The sequence below is a fragment of the Eremothecium sinecaudum genome, chromosome IV, assembly GCF_001548555.1.
Source record: "Eremothecium sinecaudum strain ATCC 58844 chromosome IV, complete sequence".
Taxonomy (NCBI): domain Eukaryota; kingdom Fungi; phylum Ascomycota; class Saccharomycetes; order Saccharomycetales; family Saccharomycetaceae; genus Eremothecium; species Eremothecium sinecaudum.
This window is the reverse complement of record NC_030895.1, coordinates 374784-398857: the sequence shown is the minus strand read 5'-3', so window position 1 is coordinate 398857 and position 24074 is coordinate 374784. Positions and strand designations below refer to the sequence as shown.

Below are 24074 nucleotides of genomic sequence, written 5' to 3'. Positions count from 1 at the left end.
AAACTAATTACAGCTATACATTAATTTAGAATTGATACATTGCTCCAGTTAAATGAAAAATAATATGTGCATGCGGTCTATATAGGCGTCATCTGAATCATTTAAAATAAGCATTTTTTTTTGTAAAACAAGTAGGGTGTTAGAGAAGCGATTGGTAACCAATAAGCCACTTTAAATAACGAGCGCTCAATTTTCCATTCTTAATTCACTAATATCAGTATATGACTTATACCTTTGAAGCTGCCTTAACGGTGTTTGAATAGGGTAACGCCCACGTTGACTATCGTTAGAATCATCGTCTTCATGAGGGTTTTTGTGATTTCTAATCCTGCGGAGTTTATTTCCTAAAAATTGACCAGTATGTTTTAATAATGATTTAAGTAGCACCTTTTTGATTCCCTTCATGACTTCTCGTATCGTGATCGTTTGGTTGATGAATTGAAGTTTTGGGAACATGAACATGAAGTCTGTTACATTTATGAGACGTTTAGCACCTTGTCCTCTATAACTTATTGCAAGCGGGAAACTATTTATGACCATATTCTCAATAATCATGTAATCTGAGGAACGCTGAACCATTTCACGCAGTTCGCTTCCATCCCGTGCTCTTGTAGTGCTACTTGAATAAACGTTGCGCAGAGGAATCCAACTGTGGCTACTGTTCGAAGTGATCGATTCCCTTGTTATGATACTAACGATATCGAAATTACTGTTCGTGCTGTCAAAGTCTTGCAATTCGTTACTATTCAAAAGCTCTTGTATCATTTCAGGCATGGTCCACTTGAAAAAGTTGTCTATTGTATGTTGTTCCACTTTAACTTCTAGACCTTGAAGTTCAGTTAACACATTTTTCACCACCCTAATACCTGCAACTGGTCTATCCATATCCCACTCCAATGAAATTAATGGCTCTGCTGAATCCTTGCTGTTTTTTTTCTGCAAAGGACCTAGCAAGTTGTGGTACTTTACATTTTCTTCCAAATTGAAAACTTGCAGCATATTAATAACCAGTTTATTACTATTTGACCCAGTTGAGGATTCTATACGGTGGAAATAGGAGTTGGCCAACGCTGCGTCCAAAAATGGCTCACCATTGTCATATAGCATATGCAATATAAACTCCTCAGAGGACACAATAAACATCAATTTCCTGTCTTCTGTGATCTCGTCAATATTGGATGAAGTCAGAACTTTCATTAAAATAGAAAGTTTAGTGAAGGATTCAAATTTAGCCCGTCTAATTGACTGAAGGTCGGAAGTTCCAACATCGTCAAGTAAATACTTCTTAAAGGATAGCTCGTCTTCGATAACTTTTAGGGTATCCAATGTCTTTAGCATCCTATCGATAAGCTCTCTATACTCATATAGATTACTTGGGTCGTAACCCAGTAGTAATTGGTTTACCTGTTTCTTTAATCTCGCACTTCTGGGTTCAACATAGAGAAAAACATTTGTAACAATATTGTAGAGAGCCAAATACTGTTTAGAATCAGAAGAAAGGACAAAACGAGGTACTGAGCACACAACTTTATCCATATAGATCAAATCAGCTAGCTGATCTGATAAATTAGCAAATGAAGATACCCTGTCAAACTTAAACACAGACGAAAAGTCTCTAATAATCATACTGGTTTTCAAAGGTTCTGGTTCAAAGCTTAGCTCAGGACCTAACCATGGTTGCCAGTTATCAGAATTCTTGACATCATAACCAATTGGGTCAAAGAAGGCATTTTCAAAGCCTTTGAATTCATTCTCCTGAAAAATGAAAACATTTGCCTGCATAAGTGTAGCTGCATACCTCGTCATGAAAACGTTCTTCACATACTCGTTGTCCGAGGTATTGGAATCAAAATCTACAATCTTCATTTTTATAGTGGGAGCAGCGACAAGAATACACGTAGATGGCGTTTCTTTGGTACTGAGTTGAATTTGAGGAGCCACAAACTGGATAAAGTGATTATCGTGAGTTACATATTCCATATCGGCTCCCAACTGATAAATTCCTTCTTCAAATATCTCAGTTAAAGACTGCGATTGGAACTCGTTAGGATATGATTGATCTAAATTGGTTGCTAAACCGGTACCTTCGGTATCAGATTGTATATCGCTAGTTGAACGTGTTGTGTTTGGTGTGTCAACATGCTGCTCACATAGCCTTTCAAACACCTTAAAAATTTTAGACCTCTTTAAAGCAGAGCTCTGTGAATATAAGTCTAAAAGATGAAGATACCTAAAGATCACATCTCTTGCATCTTCATTCCATTTTAATCTCATGTAAAACAGGAAGAACTTGTTCTCAAATGAAGATATGGTAACAGAATTTGTTTTATCCAGATAGTTGACAGCTGGAACTTTTATATTCAAATGATCTCTGCTGCCTTTGCCTCTCCCGGCTTCAAAACTTCCGCCATCTGCGATCAAAGCAGAAATCATTGACAGGACAGTTTCCAACTTTTCTATGGAGGCTTTTACCGCTTGACGCTCGTTGTCATCTGTAGCGACCTCCAACTGCCGTTCTGCATTAGCTTTCTCCTTCATTAAGAAATCCTTTCTATCCTGTAATATGTGGAAAGGAGCCCCTATATGCGGTTCCAAAGAACATACATGAGATACCGAATTATCAATCGGCTCTATCCTTTCGCATGTGGTAAAATCAACTTGATACTTATCTCCATAGCTTGCTTGTTTACGATAAACAAATTTTGGTGCATGTAACAATTGACCGATTGTGACATTTGGAACCCAGCCATCCAATACTTTATATTTGAATTCTTTATAGTCAAGAATATCATACCACGTCATATCATCACCATAAATATTAAATTCTGCAGTTTGGAACTCATCAGAGAAAATAGCTGGTTTAAAGATAGCATCCAATGTCCTTATATCAATATTGTAAGTGGATACATCACCTTCTTTAAACAACAACCTCATAACTCTTTTAATAACGTCCAGTTCCTTATTCCTTTCATGTAATACCTCTTTCCTTTGATGTAAGTCCATCAGATACCTATCCATCTTAGCTTTCAAGCCCACAAATTCTACCATCTCGTTTGCAGAATCCGTTTGGAAGCTATCTGAAGTATTCATATAAGTGTGGCATATAAAGAATGGAGAAATATCTGCATGATAAGAAATAGAGTAAATATGCTCTCCAAACTTTGGACTTCGGTTATGTTTCTCAAACAGATTTCCTCTTCGTATAGGCATATTTCCAAAGAAACTAGACCACCAGGAAAAGAAGACATTTAATACTCCAGGCGTCAGCTGCATGGTATTATAAGCGCGAGGATTGTTGGACAGAAGTGTAAAAGACAAATGTATAAAGTCGCTTCTAAAACCAGTATACGGGTCAGTAGCAAGACCAGACTCAGTGTGAAGGTTTGAAAGGCGCACGCTATAATGTGAACGCGATTCAAATGTCCTTTGTTTAGTACCGGGAATGAATCTTTCGAACAAAAGTCCAATATTAAAACTAACGCCTCCACTTAATTTGATAGCCGTTTTTTCAATATAGTTTCTGTACATCACTTCTCTCTGCACTCGTAAATTAGCAACAGGCATCATATCAATATAATAATAGTAGGCTGCTGACCTTTGCAAATTTGTATCATCTTGACTAGGGATGAAGACAGCATTTTCAGAACTAAAACACCAAACGAGCAATGGCTTCGCAAAATAATTAGGTATCGCAAAGTAAATGTTATCAGCGGAACTGGTGAAGAATTTAGTAGGATCTTCTTCAGAATTAATATTTACTTGAACGTTTCCCTTCAAGCCAACAACAAATCCGGCAGATTCTGCTCCTATAGCATATGGATTCTTCGATCCCTTCATCGATACTTCGAATAAACCGTCATTACACCATCTTACGTGTAGCTTGGCATGGAAAATATTTCTTATTTTATCCCAAAACCCGACCTTCAACGAAGGGAAAAGTGGTGGTTTCGAAAAGTTATCGAAACAGTTCATTGTTTGTTGAATCGCGGCCTCATAAGAGCCGCCCCATGTTGCAGTGGTGATGTCGCCAGAGTGAATATTCATCTGCAAGTTTGTGTAAATCTTCGTTGGCGTTAGGCCACGAGGAATTGCTAATGAATAGTACGGTTCATCTATCTCTTCAGTAGCAGATGGTACAAGAGGGACAAAAATTGTTCTTACCTCATGCTCCGATCGTATCATGTCTTCTGTTATAAAAAAATCACCATATAAGTGAATAGCAGCATCATTTGTTATCTGTTCTGGCAAAAGCCTAGGAATATGAGCCATAGGTAATGGGTAATCCTTCAAATGGCATCTAAGTTCACTAAACCTTGCATCAATATAAAATGGTAACAACAAGGAGTATTGCGTATCCTTCGGGACTCCTTTTCCAACCTCATGAATAAAACTTGAGCAGTTCTCGAGTCCACAATATGGCTGCAAAATATCAATATCGACGCCTTCTATGATAAGGGTCATTAGACCAGGAGAAACGGAAAAGTCAACAAGATCTTTTGTTACATCTTGAGGCAATCTAGCTGCCTCAAGCCTTCCCCACAAAAATTTGAAATTGTCATTAAATATTCTCTTTTCTTTCTCTTTAAAACTTTGTATCCTTTTTATCCATGAATCAGAGATTTGTTCCTGCAATTTATGAAAGCGGTCACAACACAATTCATAGTCATTATGAGACAATTTACTTTCCAGCATTGCATTATTACCTGGAATATCATAAACTATAGTACTAAATTTTTTTGAAGCATTCTTCTTCTTCCTTGCAGCTTTGTAATTCACCAAACTCTGACTACTTGCTTTAGATCTTTTCAATGGATCCTGTTGATAAGCCTTAATCTTGCCTTCAACCCATTCATCAAATATATCGTATTTTTCCAACCTTGAACGTTGTTCTTGCAAACCTATCTGGAAAATCATACCAAGGGTCGTTTCGAATGGGTCATCCTCAATGCTGAAAACCCACCTTTTTGATTTGAACTTTATTTTCGGAACCTTCACAGGGTCCCTTGGTTCTGGGAAAACAACTAATTCATTGTTAGATGTCTTAATGGTGTGTATCATTTGCTTCATGCTCTTCGACATAGTACTAATATTGTCAAAAATTTTGTACATCTCAAAACCGTGAGGAATCTGCCAATGTAGCGACTCTTGTTGAAATAATACCGAAGGTTCTGATTCGAGTAAATCCACCCAGTCGCCTTCTTGCGGTAAATTTTTAAGATTGATTTTGGCAGTGAATTCAACGGCAGTAATCATACGGACCCATTTTTGATTGCAGCGTGGAGACTCCACGCACATTCTGAAGTAGTAACCTACCAATTGGAGATCACTAGTATTCTTTAAATCCATGGAAGATTGGAATGCGTCAAACCGACACCTCACGCCATTAGGCAAAACAGTTACAATATCAATGCGTTTTGAGGCCAGCTTAAAGTCGAGCGATTGAAATATATGCTTAGTGTCGAAGTTAAAGAAACTCTTTGAGGTGAAAAGTTGACCATGCCTTTTAGAACATGGAATACGTTCTGGAACAGGAACTTCCTTTGAAAATACTTGTCGAATGGTTTGAAATGCGGAAAATATCAAAAATAGGGTCATAAGTGAGAATAATATTTCCAGTCGTTCGACGTCAAAATAAATCATAACCCTATCTGAATCTGTCCGTGGATAAACTTTTGCAACAGCGTGAGGCATCCTGAATACAGCCTTAGACGACAAAGCTTCCTTGCTTCTCCTAGATTCCGAGTAGATAGTGCCCACAACTTGTTCACATAGTATGGTAAATTCCCATAAATGCTCAACGGCCGTTATGGCATCAACAGGAGGATTCTCCAATCCAACATCGTCGTAAGAGAATTCACTAGTGGTACTACTTTCAGGATAATCGTTACCATCACAAATGTTGGATTGCGATGCGTCTAAAATTAGTTTTAAACGCCCCATTGATGACCTAACTTTACGCAACTCTCCACCAATAAAATCGTGGGGACTCTGGTTTTCTAGTTTACCAAATTTATAATCCGTCATAAATACGGATCTTGACCCGACTATGAATGAGAAATCACTTATATCTATTTTAATTCTGCCAAGGTATGACGGTAGTTTTTCAGAAATTATGTCATTAATGGCCATTACTTCTTTCTTCCCTTGGACGGGTTCGCCACCTTTCTGTAGTTTATCTGAGAACCGTTCATACAGCTTCATAAAATACTGAGTTTCAACTTGGAATACCTCAGAATTTATTGTGCGGATAAAGTGATTTAGTACCGTCAGTGTTTGCAACTCTGAGAAATTACATTCCATATAATCAATGTCAACCGAGAGAGTCATATATGGTAAGGGTAGTAATTGATTCTCTGCTTTGCATGTTACACTTTCTATGTGAATTGGACGGTCAACATAGCCTGTGGATTTTGAATGAAATGAGACATCAATATCTAATATCTCGAGACTGGTATCAAGAACGTAACTTAATTGATCCCTGCTATGCAGAGAGCCTTCAATATGTTTTTGAGACCTCGTCTGAATTGAAAAAATGGAGCATTTATGAATAAAGAAGTCACTTTTGTTTTTGACAATCATAACAGGATCTTCAATAGTTATTTTACTGTTGATATCTGGCAAAAGCTGCTTCAAACAACAAAGTATTGGAAGGAGTATCGAATCTTGACCGAGCTCTTTCCCTGTATAACTAGGAAGATGAACTTCTCTCTCTTGCTCGTACAGTGCAGCCAAAACTTGCAGGTTTGTATGCAAAGATTTTAGCAGCGAAAGTTCTTCAAGCTCAAAATCGACTATGGGTGAGGATATATGCCCCACCATCTTAATGACTGTTTTAGGAACGCGGGTATCGTCCAAATCCACGAGGGTCTCTGAAAGAATATTAGTATCACCATACAATATGATACTAGGAATATCGCATATTCTGAGATATTTCTCAACCAATTTATCATCTTTGGTTGTCGTTTCTTTCAATGCAAGTTGTAAGGTGGAGATAGTAGCTCTCAACCTGATAGGTTTATCTCTGGCATCAAATAATATATTATAACCGGGCTGCTCATCGTGAAACCTCGACATCTGTACTGTGAAATTTGAGAGCGTAGCCTCATACAGAATCCCTTCACATGCCGCACAAACTTCCGCTTCTAGAGTTGGAGGAATATCAGTAATCTTCACCACATCTATAAAAAGATCGACCTTTTGGAATAAACTAAAATAACGACTGGCTGCTGCAATGTTACACCTTAACCTCTTAATATAGTCCTGAGAAAATGCGGCATAATTGTCGTCAGAATCGTCAACATTGCTACTATTCGCAGCCTCGCTCTCAGAAGTATCTCCAAAATCCTCACACTGTTGGTCTGCATACCTCATGTACTTCCCTATCATGCGGTACACCGGTAGATTAAGCTCCATAAAGTTCAAAGCCAACTCTACTTGTGAGAACCCAATAGGACTTTCACGATCGAAATGACCAATAGCATTTAACGATCCTGACTTTAGTACTACCATCCCACCAGACTCTAAATTATTATACAATATCGAAACCGTCACCTTATTATCCACTGCCCTAACTTCAACTCTAGCAGTGGCCATAAACACTTCCTCCATCTTCACATTTTCTACGGTAAGCGCCAGTTTTGGTATATACCATAGCACACTGCGTACCAACGATACTAAGTATGGGGGCAATCTCGCCTTCCCAGCTTCAAAACGCCTACCTCCTCCCTCACTTTTATTCTCAGCTGATGTAATATCCTTAAACTTAACATCGCTGATTATAATCTCCTTCCTTAGCAGATGATATCGTACCTGACCTATATGCAGGTTATCATTTACTTTGATCGAGCGTAACTTGAGCAAAAATATACTCAAGCTACCTATCCAAATACCCGAAACCATATGAATAAGTGACCTGAGCACGATCTGCACCAGGATCACCGAAAGAACATACGGGATACACTTGTAAAGTACTGAATAATTCATCTTATAGGTTTAGACGCCAGCCTTCTTTGCACGCTCACCTAGCAACAACGCCAGTAGCACTTCCGATAAGTATTGGTCACACTATAGCAATCGCCTAAATATACCTCTTACCACAGAAACTAAGTCTCATACACCTCTTTATCGCTACCTTGTTTATAGTGGCGTTTATTTACAAGCAAGAGTGCTCTTTAATCAATAAATATAAGGGTCTGTCACGTGAACGTAAATTATGATTTCAAAATTTTCATATCGTTATGTACGACACTCGGTAGTGGTTCGATGAGGTATATCCGTAAACATAATTTAAAAAGACGATAACTAGTTTGCACCAGATGAAGTAAAGGTAGTTCCGTCTTTAAGCACCCTAGAAGCTTCAAATTAAACAGAAATACTCAACAATTCAATATGGCTCCTCCTGCAAAGAAAAATGTTATCAAAATGGACTTGAACTCGTTCTTGAACGACGATTCATTAGGTGATTCATGGGCCGATGACCAAGTCGATTTGAATAATATCAACTTGCCACTGCAAAATGTTGCAGCCTCGAATACGATTCCTCTAGATCAGTTGGCAAGTGCCGGTAAGGGTGGTCATTTGGATAGTGCTTTAATGCCTCCAAAAAGAGAGCGTGTAGAGTATCCGGTTCCAAATAAGCCGCCATATAGGGCTAGAATCAGCAACCTTCCATGGGATGTTTCAGATGAAGGTATCCTTGCATGGACCGAGGATAACTTGGAGAAGCCAGGCTGTGTGGCGAAGGTTGTTGCTCCTAAAGACAACGACTCGGATAGATTGATAGGGTGGGCGTTTGTCGTTTTTAATGAGCGTGAAGATCTGGTGAAGGCGTTGAGGTTAAGTGGGTGCAAATTAAACGACCGTACCGTCTATGTATCTGTTGCTGCTCCTAAGGATTTCTCTGGCGAAGAAATAAACTTTGCTGGAGCTAGAGGTGCTAATTTCCAAAGTTCAGCTGCGTTCAAGGATCTAGATTGGACTGCTGCCAAGGGCTCTAACTTCAAGGAAAAGAAACCTAGAAGAGAAGAACCAGAACTAAGCGCTGAAATGAGAGGTGCTAACTTCAGATCCGCAGATCGTATGCAGGAAAGCAGAGGAAACAGTTACGAGTCTAGAGAACGTAAGCCTAGAAGAGATGAACCAGAACTAAACTGGCTCGAAATGAGAGGCGCTAACTTCAAGCCAGAAGAACGCACCCAAGAGAGTAAAGGATACAGTTTTGAACCTAGAGAACGTAAGCCAAGAAAGTCCGAACCTGACTTGGACTGGGCTAACATGAAGGGCTCAAATTTCCACTCGGGAGAGAGAAGGGCAAAAAGAAGTACCCAGGAGTTTGACTTCGCCAGTGCCAGAAATGGTAAACCAGCCAGTGTTTCTGCTAAGAAAGTCGAAACCCCAGCACCAAAGGAGGAAACTCCTAAGGCTAAGAGATCTACCTACGATGTTCTTCATGTTGACAGCGACGGTGATGACGAGGAAGAAGAAACAGAAAAGCCTACTGAACAAAACACTGCCAAAGATCCAGTCGCTGAAATAAACCAAGCTACTAACAACTTATCCTTAGACGAAGACGCCGAATGGGAAACCGTTGGTAAAAAATAATTAAACTAACATCCCATCTGAGCAAAAGCTACATTTATTGATTATGCGATCTTTAGCTTTCCTTCACGTCAAGCCGTTTTTATTCACACATAGTTAACCTTTTAACTTTCTAATAACTGTACTTTAGGTTTAATAACAGATTAAGTAATGCTGTTATGTATTTGATGTATCGTAGAAAGAAATGTATCATTTCAAACTCTTCTAATAACGTGGCTGTAGTCTGCTTAGTCTTCATAACATTCGTCCATTGTTGACCAACTATCAAGTATCATTACATACGTATACCGGTGTTGCAATTAGAAGGGTACTATTCCTTCATGCACTGTAAAGTGGATAGGTAAGAAAACATGTTATTTTAGCATCAAGATCTGTAATATGGATGAGATAGACAATGAGTTTGGACCTATTAAACGTTCAAGCACTAAGGTGACACCTAGTAAGATTATTAAGGACGGTTTGGAAAATCATGATCAGGTACGAGCATTAAAGAGAATTAAGTTATTTACGAAGGATATGCATGAGCAGCACAAGCCAAATGACGATGATATCACTGAAAAGGAACGCTATGTTTTAGAGCGCTTACCGCTGCAGATACCGTTTGCCAAACCTGACAGCATGACGTCTAATGAAAGTACGGAATCAGAGAGTTTGTCGGAATTCCAAGATTTGCGGATTCACTTACTGCGGAAGTTGAATAACACACTTCCAGTCGGCGACAGAACTTTACCAGCGTTTTTAAGACCGGCTGCAATGGAAATTGAGCGAACACTAAAGCTCTCGGTCATTCAAAAGGAAAGCAATTCTGTCATTGTTGTTTCACCTAGGTCATCTTACAAGACGTCAACAGTTAACTATCACTTAGACGCACTAGCCCAGGACCATCCAAAGCAGTTTATAGTGGTTAGGCTGAATGGAGATATACATTCCGAGAACGCTGCAATCAACAGTATTGCCACACAACTCGAAAACGAGTTGTCTAGAATACGTAGCACAAAAGATCTGGATTTTCAGCTCAGTCAAGGATCGCTTACCGAGGTTTTTGAGAACGTGCTAAAATTGCTTGACTCTGTAGCAGTGCAAATGGGCCGTCGTCAGACGGCACTGCCTCGTGCAGAAAAGCTGACCGTTATTTTTATATTTGACGAAATAGACAAGTTTGCAGGACCCGTGCGTCAAACGTTACTTTACAATTTATTTGATATGGTAGAGCACGCAAGAGTTCCAGTATGCATACTCGGCTGTACCACTAAGCTGAACGTGTTAGAATTCCTGGAGAAAAGGGTCAAAAGTAGGTTTTCACAAAGACTAATATACCTCCCGCAGATTGCCGCTTTTGACGAATTTCAGCAAGAGACCAAAAGTCTTCTCTCTGCTAATTTGGACACACCAAATGCCAGTCTTTGGAACACAAAAGTAGAAGCTCAAATCAAGGATCAAGATTCCCCGCTATCGAAGATTGTAAAAGCCAATTATGAAACGTTCAGAGATCTTGCTCTCCTAAGAAATGCTGCTTTTACTTTGGTCAGCAGGGCAACTTCCATGCAATCACTACTGCATGCAATTGAAACCTGCGAAGAAATCAATGCCTATAATACAATGCAGCTCTCTAATAGTTTGCATGCCAAAGTTAGAGCCCTTAGCGACCTCCAACTTTCAATACTTCTCGCAGCTGCCCGTGTTGCCCTCAAAAATGAAGAAAACGTCAACTTCAATCTTGCATGCGAGGAATACACCAAAATGGTAAAATCAATGAACTCAAGGATACCTACAGTGGTAGTGGCCAACTCCAAAGGTGTTACACTCGAAAATACTCCTCACGTTTGGAAAAAAAAGGACCTTAAGAACATATGGGAAACACTCATAGATCTAGAATTGGTAGTGGAAAAGGGTTTGATAGCTATCCGTCAATCAGCCCAATCCGCATTTCAAGCTACTAACCATTATACTGCGAACGGTGTGATGCCTTATGACTTAAAAACCTATCAGGTTCCTATAACACTGCAAGAGCTTCGAAGAATAGTTCCGAAATCGTCCAAGCTATATAGCTGGACCCAAATATGAGATCTAATAACATTTGACACTATATAAAGCCTTACTATTGCCATACTACGTCAGAATGGGTGTTCATGTTATAGTACACTGTGGTCATTTTTAACGAACGAAGTTTTACAGTGTTTTTCCGAATAGCAAGAAAGCATCTATAGTTAAACATTGAACCAACATAGTTAGCCACCCGCTAAACATTACTTTGGACTCTAGGGATCTGGTTTTCAGTCGATTTATAATCTATAGGCTTTGATATGGATGCTGAGGTTCATAGCAAAAGGTCCGATTTTAAATATAAGATTGGGAAGGTCAAGCAGACCCCTCCCGTTTTGAAAGATTCAAAGACCGGTCTTGAATATATTGAATTGAAAAGGCGGGAAGGCGAGCAAGTTTATGGAGTAACTAATTTTCAAGGTAACTATAGGGAAGATAAGAAATTAGGTCAAGGTACTTTTGGTGAGGTTTATAAAGGTATTCATTTAGGTACACAGAGACAAGTTGCGATGAAGAAGATTTTAGTCAAGGCGGAAACCGAGTTATTTCCTATAACGGCCCAACGTGAGATAAGGATACTGAAATGTATGAATCATAGAAATATTATAAGGCTAATAGAGATGGTTTATGATCATTCGCCGACGCAGAGTGCTTCTTCTCATAGCCAGGAATCGGCGCAAGGAAGTGGAAACGCCGATGGATCAAAATCCTTTTATATGGTTTTACCGTATATGATTGCTGATCTCTCGGGGATTTTGCATAACCCAAGAATCAAGCTTGATATGGGTGACATAAAGAATATGATGTTGCAGATATTCGAAGGAATCAATTATATCCACTGTAAGAAGTTTATGCATAGGGATATTAAGACAGCGAACATATTACTTGACCATAAAGGGATCTTGAAGATAGCTGATTTTGGATTGGCTAGAAACTACTATGGTCCCCCTCCCAACCTTAAGTACCCCGGAGGGGCTGGTGTGGATGCGAAGTATACTTCCATTGTTGTCACAAGGTGGTACAGAGCACCGGAGTTAGTATTGGGAGACAAAAATTACACAACCGCAGTAGATATATGGGGAATTGGCTGTGTCTTTGCAGAGTTTTTTGAAAAGAAGCCCATTTTGCAAGGCAAAAGTGATATCGACCAAGGTCACGTTATATTTCAACTAATGGGGACACCAACTGATGATGACTGGTCATTAGCGCGGTACCTTCCAGGTGCTGAGTTGACGAGGACTAACTATCAACCGACTTACAGGGAAAGATTCGGTAAGTACCTAAATGAAACTGGACTAGATTTGCTTTCGAGGTTATTGGCATTAGATCCCTACAACCGTGTAACTGCAATGAAGGCGATGAAACATCCATTTTTCACAGAGGAGCCGCTTCCTAAGGCAGAGCTGAAACTCCCCTCGGAAGAAAGCCATGAAACAGATATTCCACGATATAAAGAGGAGCTGCATCAGGAGATGACAAACCTTCCGCCAAAGGCGCCTTCAGGTCATGTTGCTGAATCAGTTCAACAACCACAATCACAGGCAGATCCAGTGCCGGCCCCACAAAATTCACTACCTCCTAAACCTCGTGGCATTCCGTCTGGTCCTAGATATAATAGAGACGCGCCTGCCCAGGCAGCCAAACCGCCAAACAGACAACTTGGCCCTCCTATTCACCAACAGAATGCACATGGTAACTTCTATAGCACCTCAGGTGGCGGTTCGTATGACCGGGATCGGGACCAACGTTACTATGAATCATATCCAAACAACGCTTACCCAAGAAAAAACGACCGTTATGGAGATGACCCGCACTTTAATGGATACAGGTACAGAGCTAGGCCTTACCAGAGGCCAACCGATTGGCGCAGTAATCCCGATTCGCGTTATCAACAACGCCCACATGGGTCCCAGCCGGGTCCGTACTATAAAAATACCAGACCACATGCTTATAAACCACATGAAAGAAATGGACAGCCATACCACACTGAGCATGCCTTCGGCGAGAACGCACATCATGGAGCTCTCCAAATAAAACCTAACACTACAAGAACCAATTCTTCCGCTGCTGCATCCTCACTCTCAGGCCCGCCCTCCATATCCGCTTCCTCAGAACTTACCTCTTCCTCCTTCAAAGGCTCTCGAGGTCAAGATGAAACAGGCCCCCCAAATCTCCACAACCAACAGCCTTACGCGAACCCCATAGATGCACGTGATGGCCGCGCCCACGATCGAACTGATCAACAGATGGCCCCAGGCGGCCGCAAATATGTCCGTACGTCTTCTAACAGTAATCCTAACGGCGAGACAGGGGGCACTACAGACCCTAATAATAACTCTCAACAGCGAAACATCGTCGACTATTACTAATACAAATTCTTATTGCATCTATACCTTTGGGAGCATTCGAAATACCTTGGTGCTGCTAATATTGGACTGTTTAACTGTTACAACACTGCTGAAAGATCTTTACTGCTCTTTTACCATTGTTTTAAATACGTCTCAGACATAAAACTGTAAATAAAGACTCTTGTAGCTTACCCTTCAAGACAGTATCATTGCTTTGTGTTCCATCGAAGGAACGTGTGTTTCAGATGTTCCTTCAGTTACCGATACGATTAGTTAAACCTGAAACAATTTCAGTGATCCTGCATGAAATTGGGATTATGATATATAACAGAAACAATATGTACAAGGGAGCTGTTATTATGTCGAAATCTCAGATGATTGTGGTAGTTAATTCGATACAGTTACCTTCTGATGACATCTAATAATTCTTCTACATTGCATGAGTTAGCAACTACGAACTTTAATAGAACTCCGGATAATCTAATATTCAGTGATGACTTAAAGAAGGTATACTCAATATTACTGATATGCTTGGAGTTAGACGAGAAGCCTCGAGATTGTTCAAAGAAGTTGTTTAATACGTTCAGTAAGACGTACCCATATGCCTTCTCAGTACATGATGCGGTAGAGAAGATGGGAAATTTGAAGCTTTATGTGGATATGAATTCCACTACGGTTCATATATCATATACTATTAATCGCGAACAGGCATATAGTATGCTGCGAGTGTTTATGGATGCTAAACTATTGCATACGCCTGCAGATCGGACAAGAGATGAGCCCAAGGATAACGTACTATTACAGCCCACTCCAAAGGGCGTTGCGATTCTACAGAGATTCGTCATTCACATGGGCATTAAGAAAAAGCCGCCAATTCTGTCATCTGCTTTCAATTCTATGCAGTTATTTACGTTTGAGCGTAGTTCGGTGAACGATGCTATTATTCAGAGCGACTATTTCATTCAGCTATTGTTCATCAAGATGATGGGAAGACGTCCGAATGTGTGGACACCAACGAATCCAAACGATAAGTTACCTACTTTGGCAGTCTTAACCGAGCAGTCCAATGATATCTTTTCATTTGAGAATAGAGGTCTTGATTTTACGACCATGTCTTTTGGAAGCTCGTCTGCTGTGCCTGATTATACCGAATGCGACAATATAGCCAGTGAGAAACATAAGGACACCAATAGAGAGTCACCGTTTGCTCACAGATTCTTTACTAATCCAGACTCTGATGCACACTCACAGTATTACGTTTCGGATAGCGGTCTTAGAATTTGCAAGTCGAAGGTCTTCGGTAAGTATAAAACGGCAATTGACTATTCCTTCACAACAAAGGCAATTTGGCAATGGCTAATGGATTGCACTGATCTCATGTATCCAAAAGAAGCTGTGCTTATTGCAGCGCTATTCTTAAAAGTTGGACTTATCCTTCCTATTTTGCTTCCTCCAAGTTTGAATGTCAGTAAAAAGTTCACGATTAGCAAATTTGCATACTACACATTGAGTAAACTGGGCAGAGATATTATTCAATGGAATATACCAAGCAACACCAGTGCACCTGTTTCTTATTTTAAGATACAGGTGCCTGACCACACTAAGATTAATACAGATTTTACCATTACTGGAAGTTATGTCATTGGGTCTGACCAAAAATCCCTAACCCAATCAGAAACTGATTCAGAGAAACAGAGCAGCGAAGAGAGGCCAATTGTAGACCTCAGTCGTATTTTAAAGGACCCTGGATTAAGATATCTCTTCCGTAGGCATTTAGAGAATGAGTTTTGCGCCGAAAACTTCGATGTATACATTGAGATCAAAAAGTTCTCTAAAAAGATGACCATTTTAAAGACATTGCTAGAGTCGAAGGCTGCCACCGAGCAGCGGAATATGAAAAACCAGAAGCTTTCGCACCCCTCCCAGAAAATTATAGATACAATAGATTCTGCTTTAACCGGAAGAGCAAATGAATGTCTAGCTATTGCATACCATATTTTTTCGACGTATATCATCACTGGCGCACCATTTCAGTTGAATATTGACCATGCGTTACGGGTATCCATTACAAATATCATGATCCACCCCAAATCCCCACTATCTAAGACATTTAATGAAAGAGGCATAAATCCGTTTGATGAAAATACAATTGATGTACAGGAAGCTCAATACAATTACCCTTCATCGCATCCAAGTTTAGATCAGTTAAGCTCAAAAGATAATGTTAATGTAACAACTGTGAGCACTTTACCTGAACTATCAACTTCTCCATTACAAGATGACGGCTTTGTCAGCCATAAGAAGGCTCCTGTAACAGACGTTCTGGATTTCAATAATCATTTTCAAATCTCACCAGAGTCGTCACCGTCGACTCTTGTGAATAGTTTACAGACTTTGAAAGAATTGTATGTCTTATTTGATGAAGTTGGGAAACATATGTATCGTTTAATGAAGATCGACTCCGTACCAAAGTTCTTAAATTCGGAGGTTTATGAGGAAGTGGTATCTTTAATTCAAACCAGTCACAGCTAATATGCAGGTTAAAATCTAAATAATGTAACCGTTTATGCTTAACTAATTATTTATGGCATCTGTTCCAAATAATATCAATTGATTTGAATTTTTAAAACATGTATAGATAATATACAAATAAGCGTTGTAGAGATAGTTGTGACATTAACAATTACGATACATTGTGTTCCCGATATTAGCCTTAAGCAATTGGTTCCAAAGTGGTACCCTTCTTGATAGTAGCCCAACCGATCAAACGCCAGTGCTTCTCAATACGTCTGGACAATGCAATCTTTTCATTAATTTCAGTACAAGCTGGAGAGGTTAGTTGTAACCTTGCCATATCTGCTTTAACCGCAACAACACGAGCACCGGTAGCGGTGGACCCAATATTAACCATAAGCACTTCATTTGGCTCTAGCTTTCTCACCTTTGCTTGTTTTTGACCATCGGTCTTGACACCTAATAGACGACGTAACAAAAAGTAGTTTATTTCAATATCCGTGTAGATGGATGGAAGGTGACCTTTGGCACCAACAACTTGACCAACGAGACGATCTGCTCTACATAATGTTGGGTCCACCTTAGTACCAACACCTATCAAACCACCAGGTACCGCAAACTTTAAGTCGTTGTGCTCTGCAAACAGAGATACAATACTTGAGAAGATAGGCTTGCACTGGATCTTACCCTGCTCGTCCTTTGTAACAATACCAGGTCTAATTTCTATTTCGTCTCCTAACTTGAAGACACCGTTCAAAATAGAACCACCAGCAACACCACCCTTCAGATCATCAATCTCTGCACCTGGCTTGTTAACATCAAAAGAACGGATAACAATCAGGCGTGGGGATGCCATAAAGTCTCTTAGGGGAACTGGGATTGTCTTAACAACAAATTCGTTGACAGCATCAATATTGTACTTCAACTGGGCAGAGATAGGAACAATTGGCGCACCATCAGCAATTGTACCTCTAATAAACTTTAATATAGACTTTTGGTGCTCCATTGCAGATTCTTTTCTCATCAAATCGACTTTATTCTGCAATATGATAACATGCTTTAACTTCATAATTTCAATTGCGGCTAAATGCTCTGAGGTCTGAGGTTGAGGACAAGACTCATTACCTGCAATAAGCAATAATGCTGCATCCATAACTGCTGCACCTGACAACATAGTACTCATTAAAATATCGTGACCTGGACAGTCAACAAATGAAACATGACGCACTAACTTGTAACGCCCTGGACATCCTGGGCGCTCACATTTAGGAAAGACCTCTTTGTCAGACTTGAATGACCTATAGCAGTCTGGTTCAGGGCATGTAGGCTCCTCACACTTATAGATTTTAGCATTAGCGTAACCCAACTTAATAGTAATATTACGTTCCAACTCGTCCTTAAAACGAACAGTTTGGACACCAGAAATGGCTCTAACAACAGTAGACTTACCATGGGCAACATGTCCTATGGTACCGATATTAATCGTCGCCTGTCTGTTAATAATTTCTGGGGACAAAGGGTTCAACTTAGAAAAATCGGGGTTAGAAGGCTGTTCTGGTAGACCGCCTCCTTCTTCAAACTCTCGAACCCGTCTATCTTCTTCGGATTCTAGTTCTTCAAGGCCAGTAAACGTCACGGTCTTCTTTGGCTTCACGTCGTCCATCATTTCTTCTTGATCGATTTCCATATATTGTTGTTCATCTGCCATATTGCCATCGATTACAATGCCTGGCTCTTCTATTTGCAAATCTGCCATCTTGTTGCTCGATAGTACTCAATCACACCGTGATTATAGCCTCAAACGTCTTTTAACTACAAGTATCCAGCTATTAACACTATATCTAAAAACGAATTTACATTGGTATTCCCATTGCTCATCAAAAAATTTTTCAATCGTATGGGAAAGGAGAATCACGCATCACGTGAAGACCGATGTTGTCACGTGACAATATCGGTATAGAATAAATATTAGATACTTCGTGCTTGCTGGTGCTTAGGAACACCTGCTATTGTTTGCCGCTTACAAAGCTGGCTTTTCGGAGTGTAATAAATATCCAGTGATTTCTTTCACTTTGTTTCTGTTTAGTACCATTCAAATGACGGATGGATTGAATGCAAATTCAGCCATTAGAAGGTCTACGTCCTTGAAAACTATCTCAGATTCCCAATTATCCCAGTTATCACGTGTATGAGTTGTCTCATCTACGCTTGTTTGTGCTGCTGAAGAATTGATGGAATTGTTCGGGAAGATTGAGTTTTCCAAGGAGTTGGTGTGTGTTTGGTCCGGGAACTGGGCTTGCTCGAGGCTGGGTTCCCTCTCATACTCAAGGCTTGGATATGAGGAAAGCAAAAAGGATTGCAGGTAGTCTTTTGGTTGCGTTGTGGACACCTGTTTCTGAGCTTGATAAGTCGGCTTACTATAGTCCGACGAAATGGAAACTGCCAGAGGGGATATTGCAGACAAGGGCGGTACAATCGCCGGTTCACTGTGCGCCTTATGAGTCATGGAGGGCGTACACTTCAGAACTGACCGCACAGGGAGCGACATCGGATCCTTAGCGCCTTCCATGGAAGCGTTGATGGGTTTCGGATCTAGTGGAGTAGTTTCGATGAGTCTGCGAGCCAAGAGCTCTGGCTCACGATCATCTTCACAATCTGCACTATTGCTATCTACACTGGAATCACAAAGCCTGCGTTTGATCTCTCTTTTAAGCTTTGCAAGACCACACTTCAACCTTAATACGTATAGGCAGTCAAAAAATACACTCACTGACATTCTTGACTTGATAGTAATATCTAGATTGAATTCTTCTGACGAAGTACTCTCCCTATGCTGGTTTCTCCAGTCAGTGTACATGTTCACATACATACTCCACATGCTTCGCATGATGCCTGATGACCTGTATGCCATATCGTAATTAAGCACAGATGCGTGTAGAGTTTGTGTGACTGCGCTCCGGTAAACATGTTCGCCAGTCTTAATGTCTAACATCTCCGATAATGATGAGTTAGCTAACTTAGCAACTATACATGAGGCCTGCCATACGTTTAAAACAAAAACACTGGGAAATGAGTTTATTACCTCCGGATCGCGATCGCACATGCTTTCAGTGTGATGTAACAGTTTCACTGCAGCATAATATGCACGTACAAGCCCACTCTTTACCTTCAATTTCAGCTCATTATCTCTTGATTTCGTATTCTGGGTCGATGACCTCTTTTCCGGTGTTACCGTATTAAAATAGTACGAGTAAAGACGAACTTTCGCAGCCAATAGCATAAAAATCCTTATGTCATCCACATTATTATTGTCCAATCGGGTTTTTAGTTCGTTGTACAGCGTGTCCAGCAGTTGTATTAGGTTAAGTCTCTCTTCTACGTTAACAAGTCCTGTAGGATTATGGGGGTTGGACGCCATAGTCATAGCAACCTGGTTCTCGAAATATGCAATGTCTATCATGTTCATAATTACGGAAGAGAATCTTGGCACTCCAGGCGAAGCATCCTTCGGTGCATCTCGAGATCTCATTATTGAGTAGTCAAAACAGACAAATGCTTGGAAACCAAATGACGATGCAATGGTCTGCGAAAGAGTATTACAACACGCCCATGTCCACAGCTGCTCTTGGATTAATCCCAAATTCACTTTTGGAGATTCCGGTAAATTCTGTACATTATTCAAACCCTGGTGAATTGCTTGAAACATTGCAGAGCCTATAGTGTTCCATGAAATGTCCGCACCAAGTGAAGATGTCACTGGCGGCCAAAATGTATATACCAATAGCGCCTGCACTGAATATACAGAAGGAGCATTAAGTATAGGTTCTTCTGCAATTAAACTGCTGCTCCTATTGATGGGTGAAAAGGAAATGCCTGCAAATATGGACTTAACTTCTGAGGACAGCTTTGTCATTAGCTCTTCTGCGCCATCCATCCTTCTCAGACCAATTAGGATAATAATCCAGAATAAGCATGGAGATAGGTGGTAGATCCTCTCTGGGCCCTTGTAAAGATCCACAATCGGTAGGAATGGATGATATCTTTTTGCATATTCGCAAAAAAGACGTGATATGTCCTCTGAACTAACGTGTACACTTCCTAAACTCTTAGCAGAACACTTCAACTGTTCATCATTTAGTATTACTGGCTTCTCGAAAGATTGTAATACCTCTTGCTCAGTTCTCTCTTGTTCTAGATTATCCTGATCATCATCAGGAACCTCCAACTCTAATGTCCCTCGTTCCCTTAGCTTCCTGATTTTATCCTTAGTGAAATTACCAGCATTAGATATAGCCTTCTGCTCCTTTTCTATCTTTTTAAGGATCTCCTCCGCATCTAAATTCGACAGCGATTTCGTCAGCTCATTAAATCGACGTTCAATTACCTCATTTCTAGCCCTTTTATATGTCCTGCGAAAGTCTCTTTGTAAAATACAGGGTACCTTCTTCTTCATACACCTGGTACAAGGCTCTGGAGCTCGATCTTGAGAATCACACTTCGATTTCTGTTGCCTGCACTCCACACATGCAAATTTCTTTCGAGTTTGTCTCCTTATATTAGAGCCATCTTCAGTAACCTGACTGTAGACAGCATTTGAACTATCCGAGCAACTGTCACCCTGTGAGTGAGTAGAAGATCTCACAGAGTTCGCATGATCCACGGAAACCATAAGAGAACTTATTGAATACTACAGTTTTTAACAGTCTTCTAATTTAGTGTATTTGCTAGCTTCAACATGTGGTGAAAAAAATCTCATCACTATTAATCATCCAAAGGTCGCGTTAGATAGAAACGGTTATTAAAGCGTCCACTGGTAGATCGGTGCTGATTAGAAGGTGGTTATATGTTGTGGCTCATAAGTTATGCAATATAAGAAACTTTGGTATAACTCATCGCCTGATGTAAAGTTACTCTGGCTGTCTGTATTCATTAGGCTTTTTTCATATGGATTGACAAATCAAATCCTGACGCTCTTTCTGAAAGAAATAGGCGCATCGGAGGAGAATATTGGGGCTTTTATGTCTCTAACGCTTGCTGGAGATGTAATTTTATCATTTCTTTTGACTTGGTATGCTGAGTGGTTAGGCAGGCGTCGGACCGTGATTTATGGGTCTATAATGATGGTTTTGTCAGGAATTATCTTTGCATACAGCGAAAACTACAAAGTGTTGCTTTTCTTTGCAATTGTTGGCGTAATATCGCCATCTAGTGATGAAGTAGGGCCTTTCAAGTCAATTGAAGAGTCAATGATGGCTCATCTGACAGCTCAGCATGAAAGGCCTGAAGTTTACGGTGTGCATGCTATGTGCGGAATTCTAGGAGGATGTTTTGGCGCAATAACATGCGGGACTATTCTGGATGGTTTGAGGAAGTTACAGCTGGTTCAGACCGATTTACAAGGGTATAAGGTTGTTTTCATGTTGTATACAGGGTTGGCAGTGCTGAAATTGGCATGTATGTTAGCGCTTTCGGATGCATCAGAACAAAGCCAGGATATGGCGAAAGAAGTTGGCGCCAGAGTTACAAGCGATGAGGAATCAGAGCAGCGCCCTCTTCTTGCTTCAAAAAAGCAGACTAGCGCGTTATCTCATTCAACAGTTGTTATTTTGTGTAAACTATTGGTAATATTTATGGTTGATTCATTTGGTTCTGGATTTATGACTAGTTCATGGATCGTTTACTACTATGTTAATGTATTCCATATGTCTTCACTGGCACTGGGGTTCCTATTCTTTGTTTGTCGGTTAGTAATGGCTTCCTCGGCTATTCCGTCGACGATGCTTACCAGAAAGTTCGGTCCTGTGAGAGCTACGCTTATGACCCAAATTCCGTCAGCACTATTTTTCATAATAGTTCCGTTCGTGGAACCTCATCTCGGTTGGTCTGTGCTTTTCTTAAACCTATATAATTTTACTACCGCCATGGATGTGACACCAAGGCAGATCTTATTAACTAATCTGGTGACACCTAAAGATCTCACCAGAGTAATGGGAATTGTCAATATTGGAAAGACGTTTGCAAGGTGTATAGGACCGACTTTCACTGGTATCTTAGCAAACAATGGTATTCTGTGGTTATGTTTTGTTATAAGTGGAGGTTTAGTGACGCTATCTGACATTCTATTGGCTATACTATTTTATGGGATTGATTCTGAGATACTAAGTGTAATCAACTTATAACAGCCAGTGGAGGACGTCTTGTATCGGTATAAAATGTTTTAAGTGATAAATAATAGCTTAACTACGGGTAAGAATAATATTATAGAATCACCGATATATAATTCATTGGGAATTTTTTCTACTCATCTTCAAATGCTGCCTGTTTCCATACTATATCCCAAAGTTAATGGTGAGTAATGAGTTTCAAAGGCACACGATTTAGGTTAATAAGGTTGGTGATGAATTCTCTCCATTCCCATTCTATGCATCCACCTGGCGCTGACATACAGGTGACAGTGAAAAGAAATGATTAAAATCACGTGACATAAATCTTACTTCTGCTCAACTACCACGTGATATAGCCTAGCCACTAGGGTTACATTAAATAATGGATTTGAAGTAGTTTACAACGCTATATACATTGTCTTAACTGTTATTCAAAACGCAAGCAATTGTACAGACTAATAATATGGTAAATGAGTTTTATTTTAGTAAAATCGTATATAGTAAGGGAAAGGAAGACCGTAAACAAAATGGTGCAAACAGCAAAAGCTTTCTCCTAACGGTTGGACTTGGCAACTCTTTCCAATTCATCCTTCTTCTTGATGGCGTAAGAGGTAGAAGATCCCTTGGCAGCGTTAATCAATTCTTCAGCCAAAGTTTCAGCAATGGTCTTGATGTTTCTGAAAGAAGCTTCTCTAGCACCGATGGTCAACAAAGCAATAGCTTGGTTAACTCTTCTCAATGGGGAGACATCGACAGCTTGTCTTCTAGCAGCACCACCACCACCGACTCTGGTAGTGTCTTCTCTTGGACCGGAGTTGATGATGGCATCAACAACAACTTGCAATGGGTTTTGCTCGGTCAAGACGTTAATGATATCCAAGGTGTGCTTGACGATTCTGACAGCCTTCAACTTCTTACCGTTGTTTCTACCGTTCATCATTAAGGAGTTGGTCAATCTTTCAATGATTGGACATTGAGCCTTTCTGAATCTCTTGTTGGCGTATCTACCAGCAGTGTGAGCGACAAAGATTGGTTGTCTGACTTGGATGTAGTCAACTAGAGATGGGTCCTTAACTTCGATTTCATCGAATGACCACTTGTTGAACAGTTTGATCTCTTGTTGAGCTCTTTGGACCTCCTCTGGGATGGCAGTGGCCAACTTAACTGGGGCGAATTCTTGAACGACTTCGAAGTCTTCTTGAACTTCAACTGGAGTTTCGTGGTCAGACATGTTGTACTCTCTAGTATCCTTGGTGAATTCGAATGTACGTTACGGAGGTGTACTTTTCAATATCGTGCATATACCTTTCGACATATGCGTAGATTCGGAACGGGGACTTGGAAGACGGAGCGCTTGCGAGTCCTCCACTGTTGGTTGGAGATTGCTAGGCAGCGTCGCCTCCGTACG

The 24074-nt window shown here is 40.3% G+C and overlaps 9 protein-coding genes across 9 annotated transcripts; 5 read left to right on the top strand and 4 right to left on the bottom strand.

Annotated features, from left to right (window-relative positions):
- Nucleotides 1–186: 186 nt before the first annotated feature.
- Nucleotides 187–7983, bottom strand: FMP27 (Fmp27p; the record flags this gene model as incomplete). Its single annotated transcript, XM_018132040.1, has 1 exon — nucleotides 187–7983. One exon carries the CDS (start codon nucleotides 7981–7983, stop codon nucleotides 187–189), a length of 7797 nt encoding a protein of 2598 aa, XP_017987382.1.
- Nucleotides 7984–8388: 405 nt separating this feature from the next.
- On the top strand, nucleotides 8389–9600 carry TIF3 (Tif3p; the record flags this gene model as incomplete). Its single annotated transcript, XM_018132041.1, has 1 exon — nucleotides 8389–9600. One exon carries the CDS (start codon nucleotides 8389–8391, stop codon nucleotides 9598–9600), a length of 1212 nt encoding a protein of 403 aa, XP_017987381.1.
- Nucleotides 9601–9975: 375 nt separating this feature from the next.
- Nucleotides 9976–11661, top strand: ORC4 (origin recognition complex subunit 4; the record flags this gene model as incomplete). The annotated part of the gene is made up of 1 exon (XM_018132042.1): nucleotides 9976–11661. One exon carries the CDS (start codon nucleotides 9976–9978, stop codon nucleotides 11659–11661), a length of 1686 nt encoding a protein of 561 aa, XP_017987380.1.
- Nucleotides 11662–11900: 239 nt separating this feature from the next.
- Nucleotides 11901–14009, top strand: SGV1 (cyclin-dependent serine/threonine protein kinase SGV1; the record flags this gene model as incomplete). Its single annotated transcript, XM_018132043.1, has 1 exon — nucleotides 11901–14009. The coding sequence occupies one exon, from the start codon at nucleotides 11901–11903 to the stop codon at nucleotides 14007–14009; it is 2109 nt and encodes a 702-aa protein (XP_017987379.1).
- Nucleotides 14010–14399: 390 nt separating this feature from the next.
- SST2 (GTPase-activating protein SST2) lies at nucleotides 14400–16520 on the top strand (the record flags this gene model as incomplete). Its single annotated transcript, XM_018132044.1, has 1 exon — nucleotides 14400–16520. One exon carries the CDS (start codon nucleotides 14400–14402, stop codon nucleotides 16518–16520), a length of 2121 nt encoding a protein of 706 aa, XP_017987378.1.
- Nucleotides 16521–16701: 181 nt separating this feature from the next.
- GCD11 (translation initiation factor eIF2 subunit gamma) lies at nucleotides 16702–18258 on the bottom strand (the record flags this gene model as incomplete). Its single annotated transcript, XM_018132045.1, has 1 exon — nucleotides 16702–18258. One exon carries the CDS (start codon nucleotides 18256–18258, stop codon nucleotides 16702–16704), a length of 1557 nt encoding a protein of 518 aa, XP_017987377.1.
- Nucleotides 18259–18594: 336 nt separating this feature from the next.
- On the bottom strand, nucleotides 18595–21171 carry LEU3 (leucine-responsive transcriptional regulator LEU3; the record flags this gene model as incomplete). Its single annotated transcript, XM_018132046.1, has 1 exon — nucleotides 18595–21171. One exon carries the CDS (start codon nucleotides 21169–21171, stop codon nucleotides 18595–18597), a length of 2577 nt encoding a protein of 858 aa, XP_017987376.1.
- Nucleotides 21172–21364: 193 nt separating this feature from the next.
- On the top strand, nucleotides 21365–22681 carry AW171_hschr42271 (uncharacterized protein; the record flags this gene model as incomplete). The annotated part of the gene is made up of 1 exon (XM_018132047.1): nucleotides 21365–22681. One exon carries the CDS (start codon nucleotides 21365–21367, stop codon nucleotides 22679–22681), a length of 1317 nt encoding a protein of 438 aa, XP_017987375.1.
- A 538-nt stretch (nucleotides 22682–23219) lies between these two features.
- On the bottom strand, nucleotides 23220–23897 carry RPS5 (40S ribosomal protein uS7; the record flags this gene model as incomplete). The annotated part of the gene is made up of 1 exon (XM_018132048.1): nucleotides 23220–23897. One exon carries the CDS (start codon nucleotides 23895–23897, stop codon nucleotides 23220–23222), a length of 678 nt encoding a protein of 225 aa, XP_017987374.1.
- Between the last annotated feature and the right edge of the window lie 177 nt (nucleotides 23898–24074).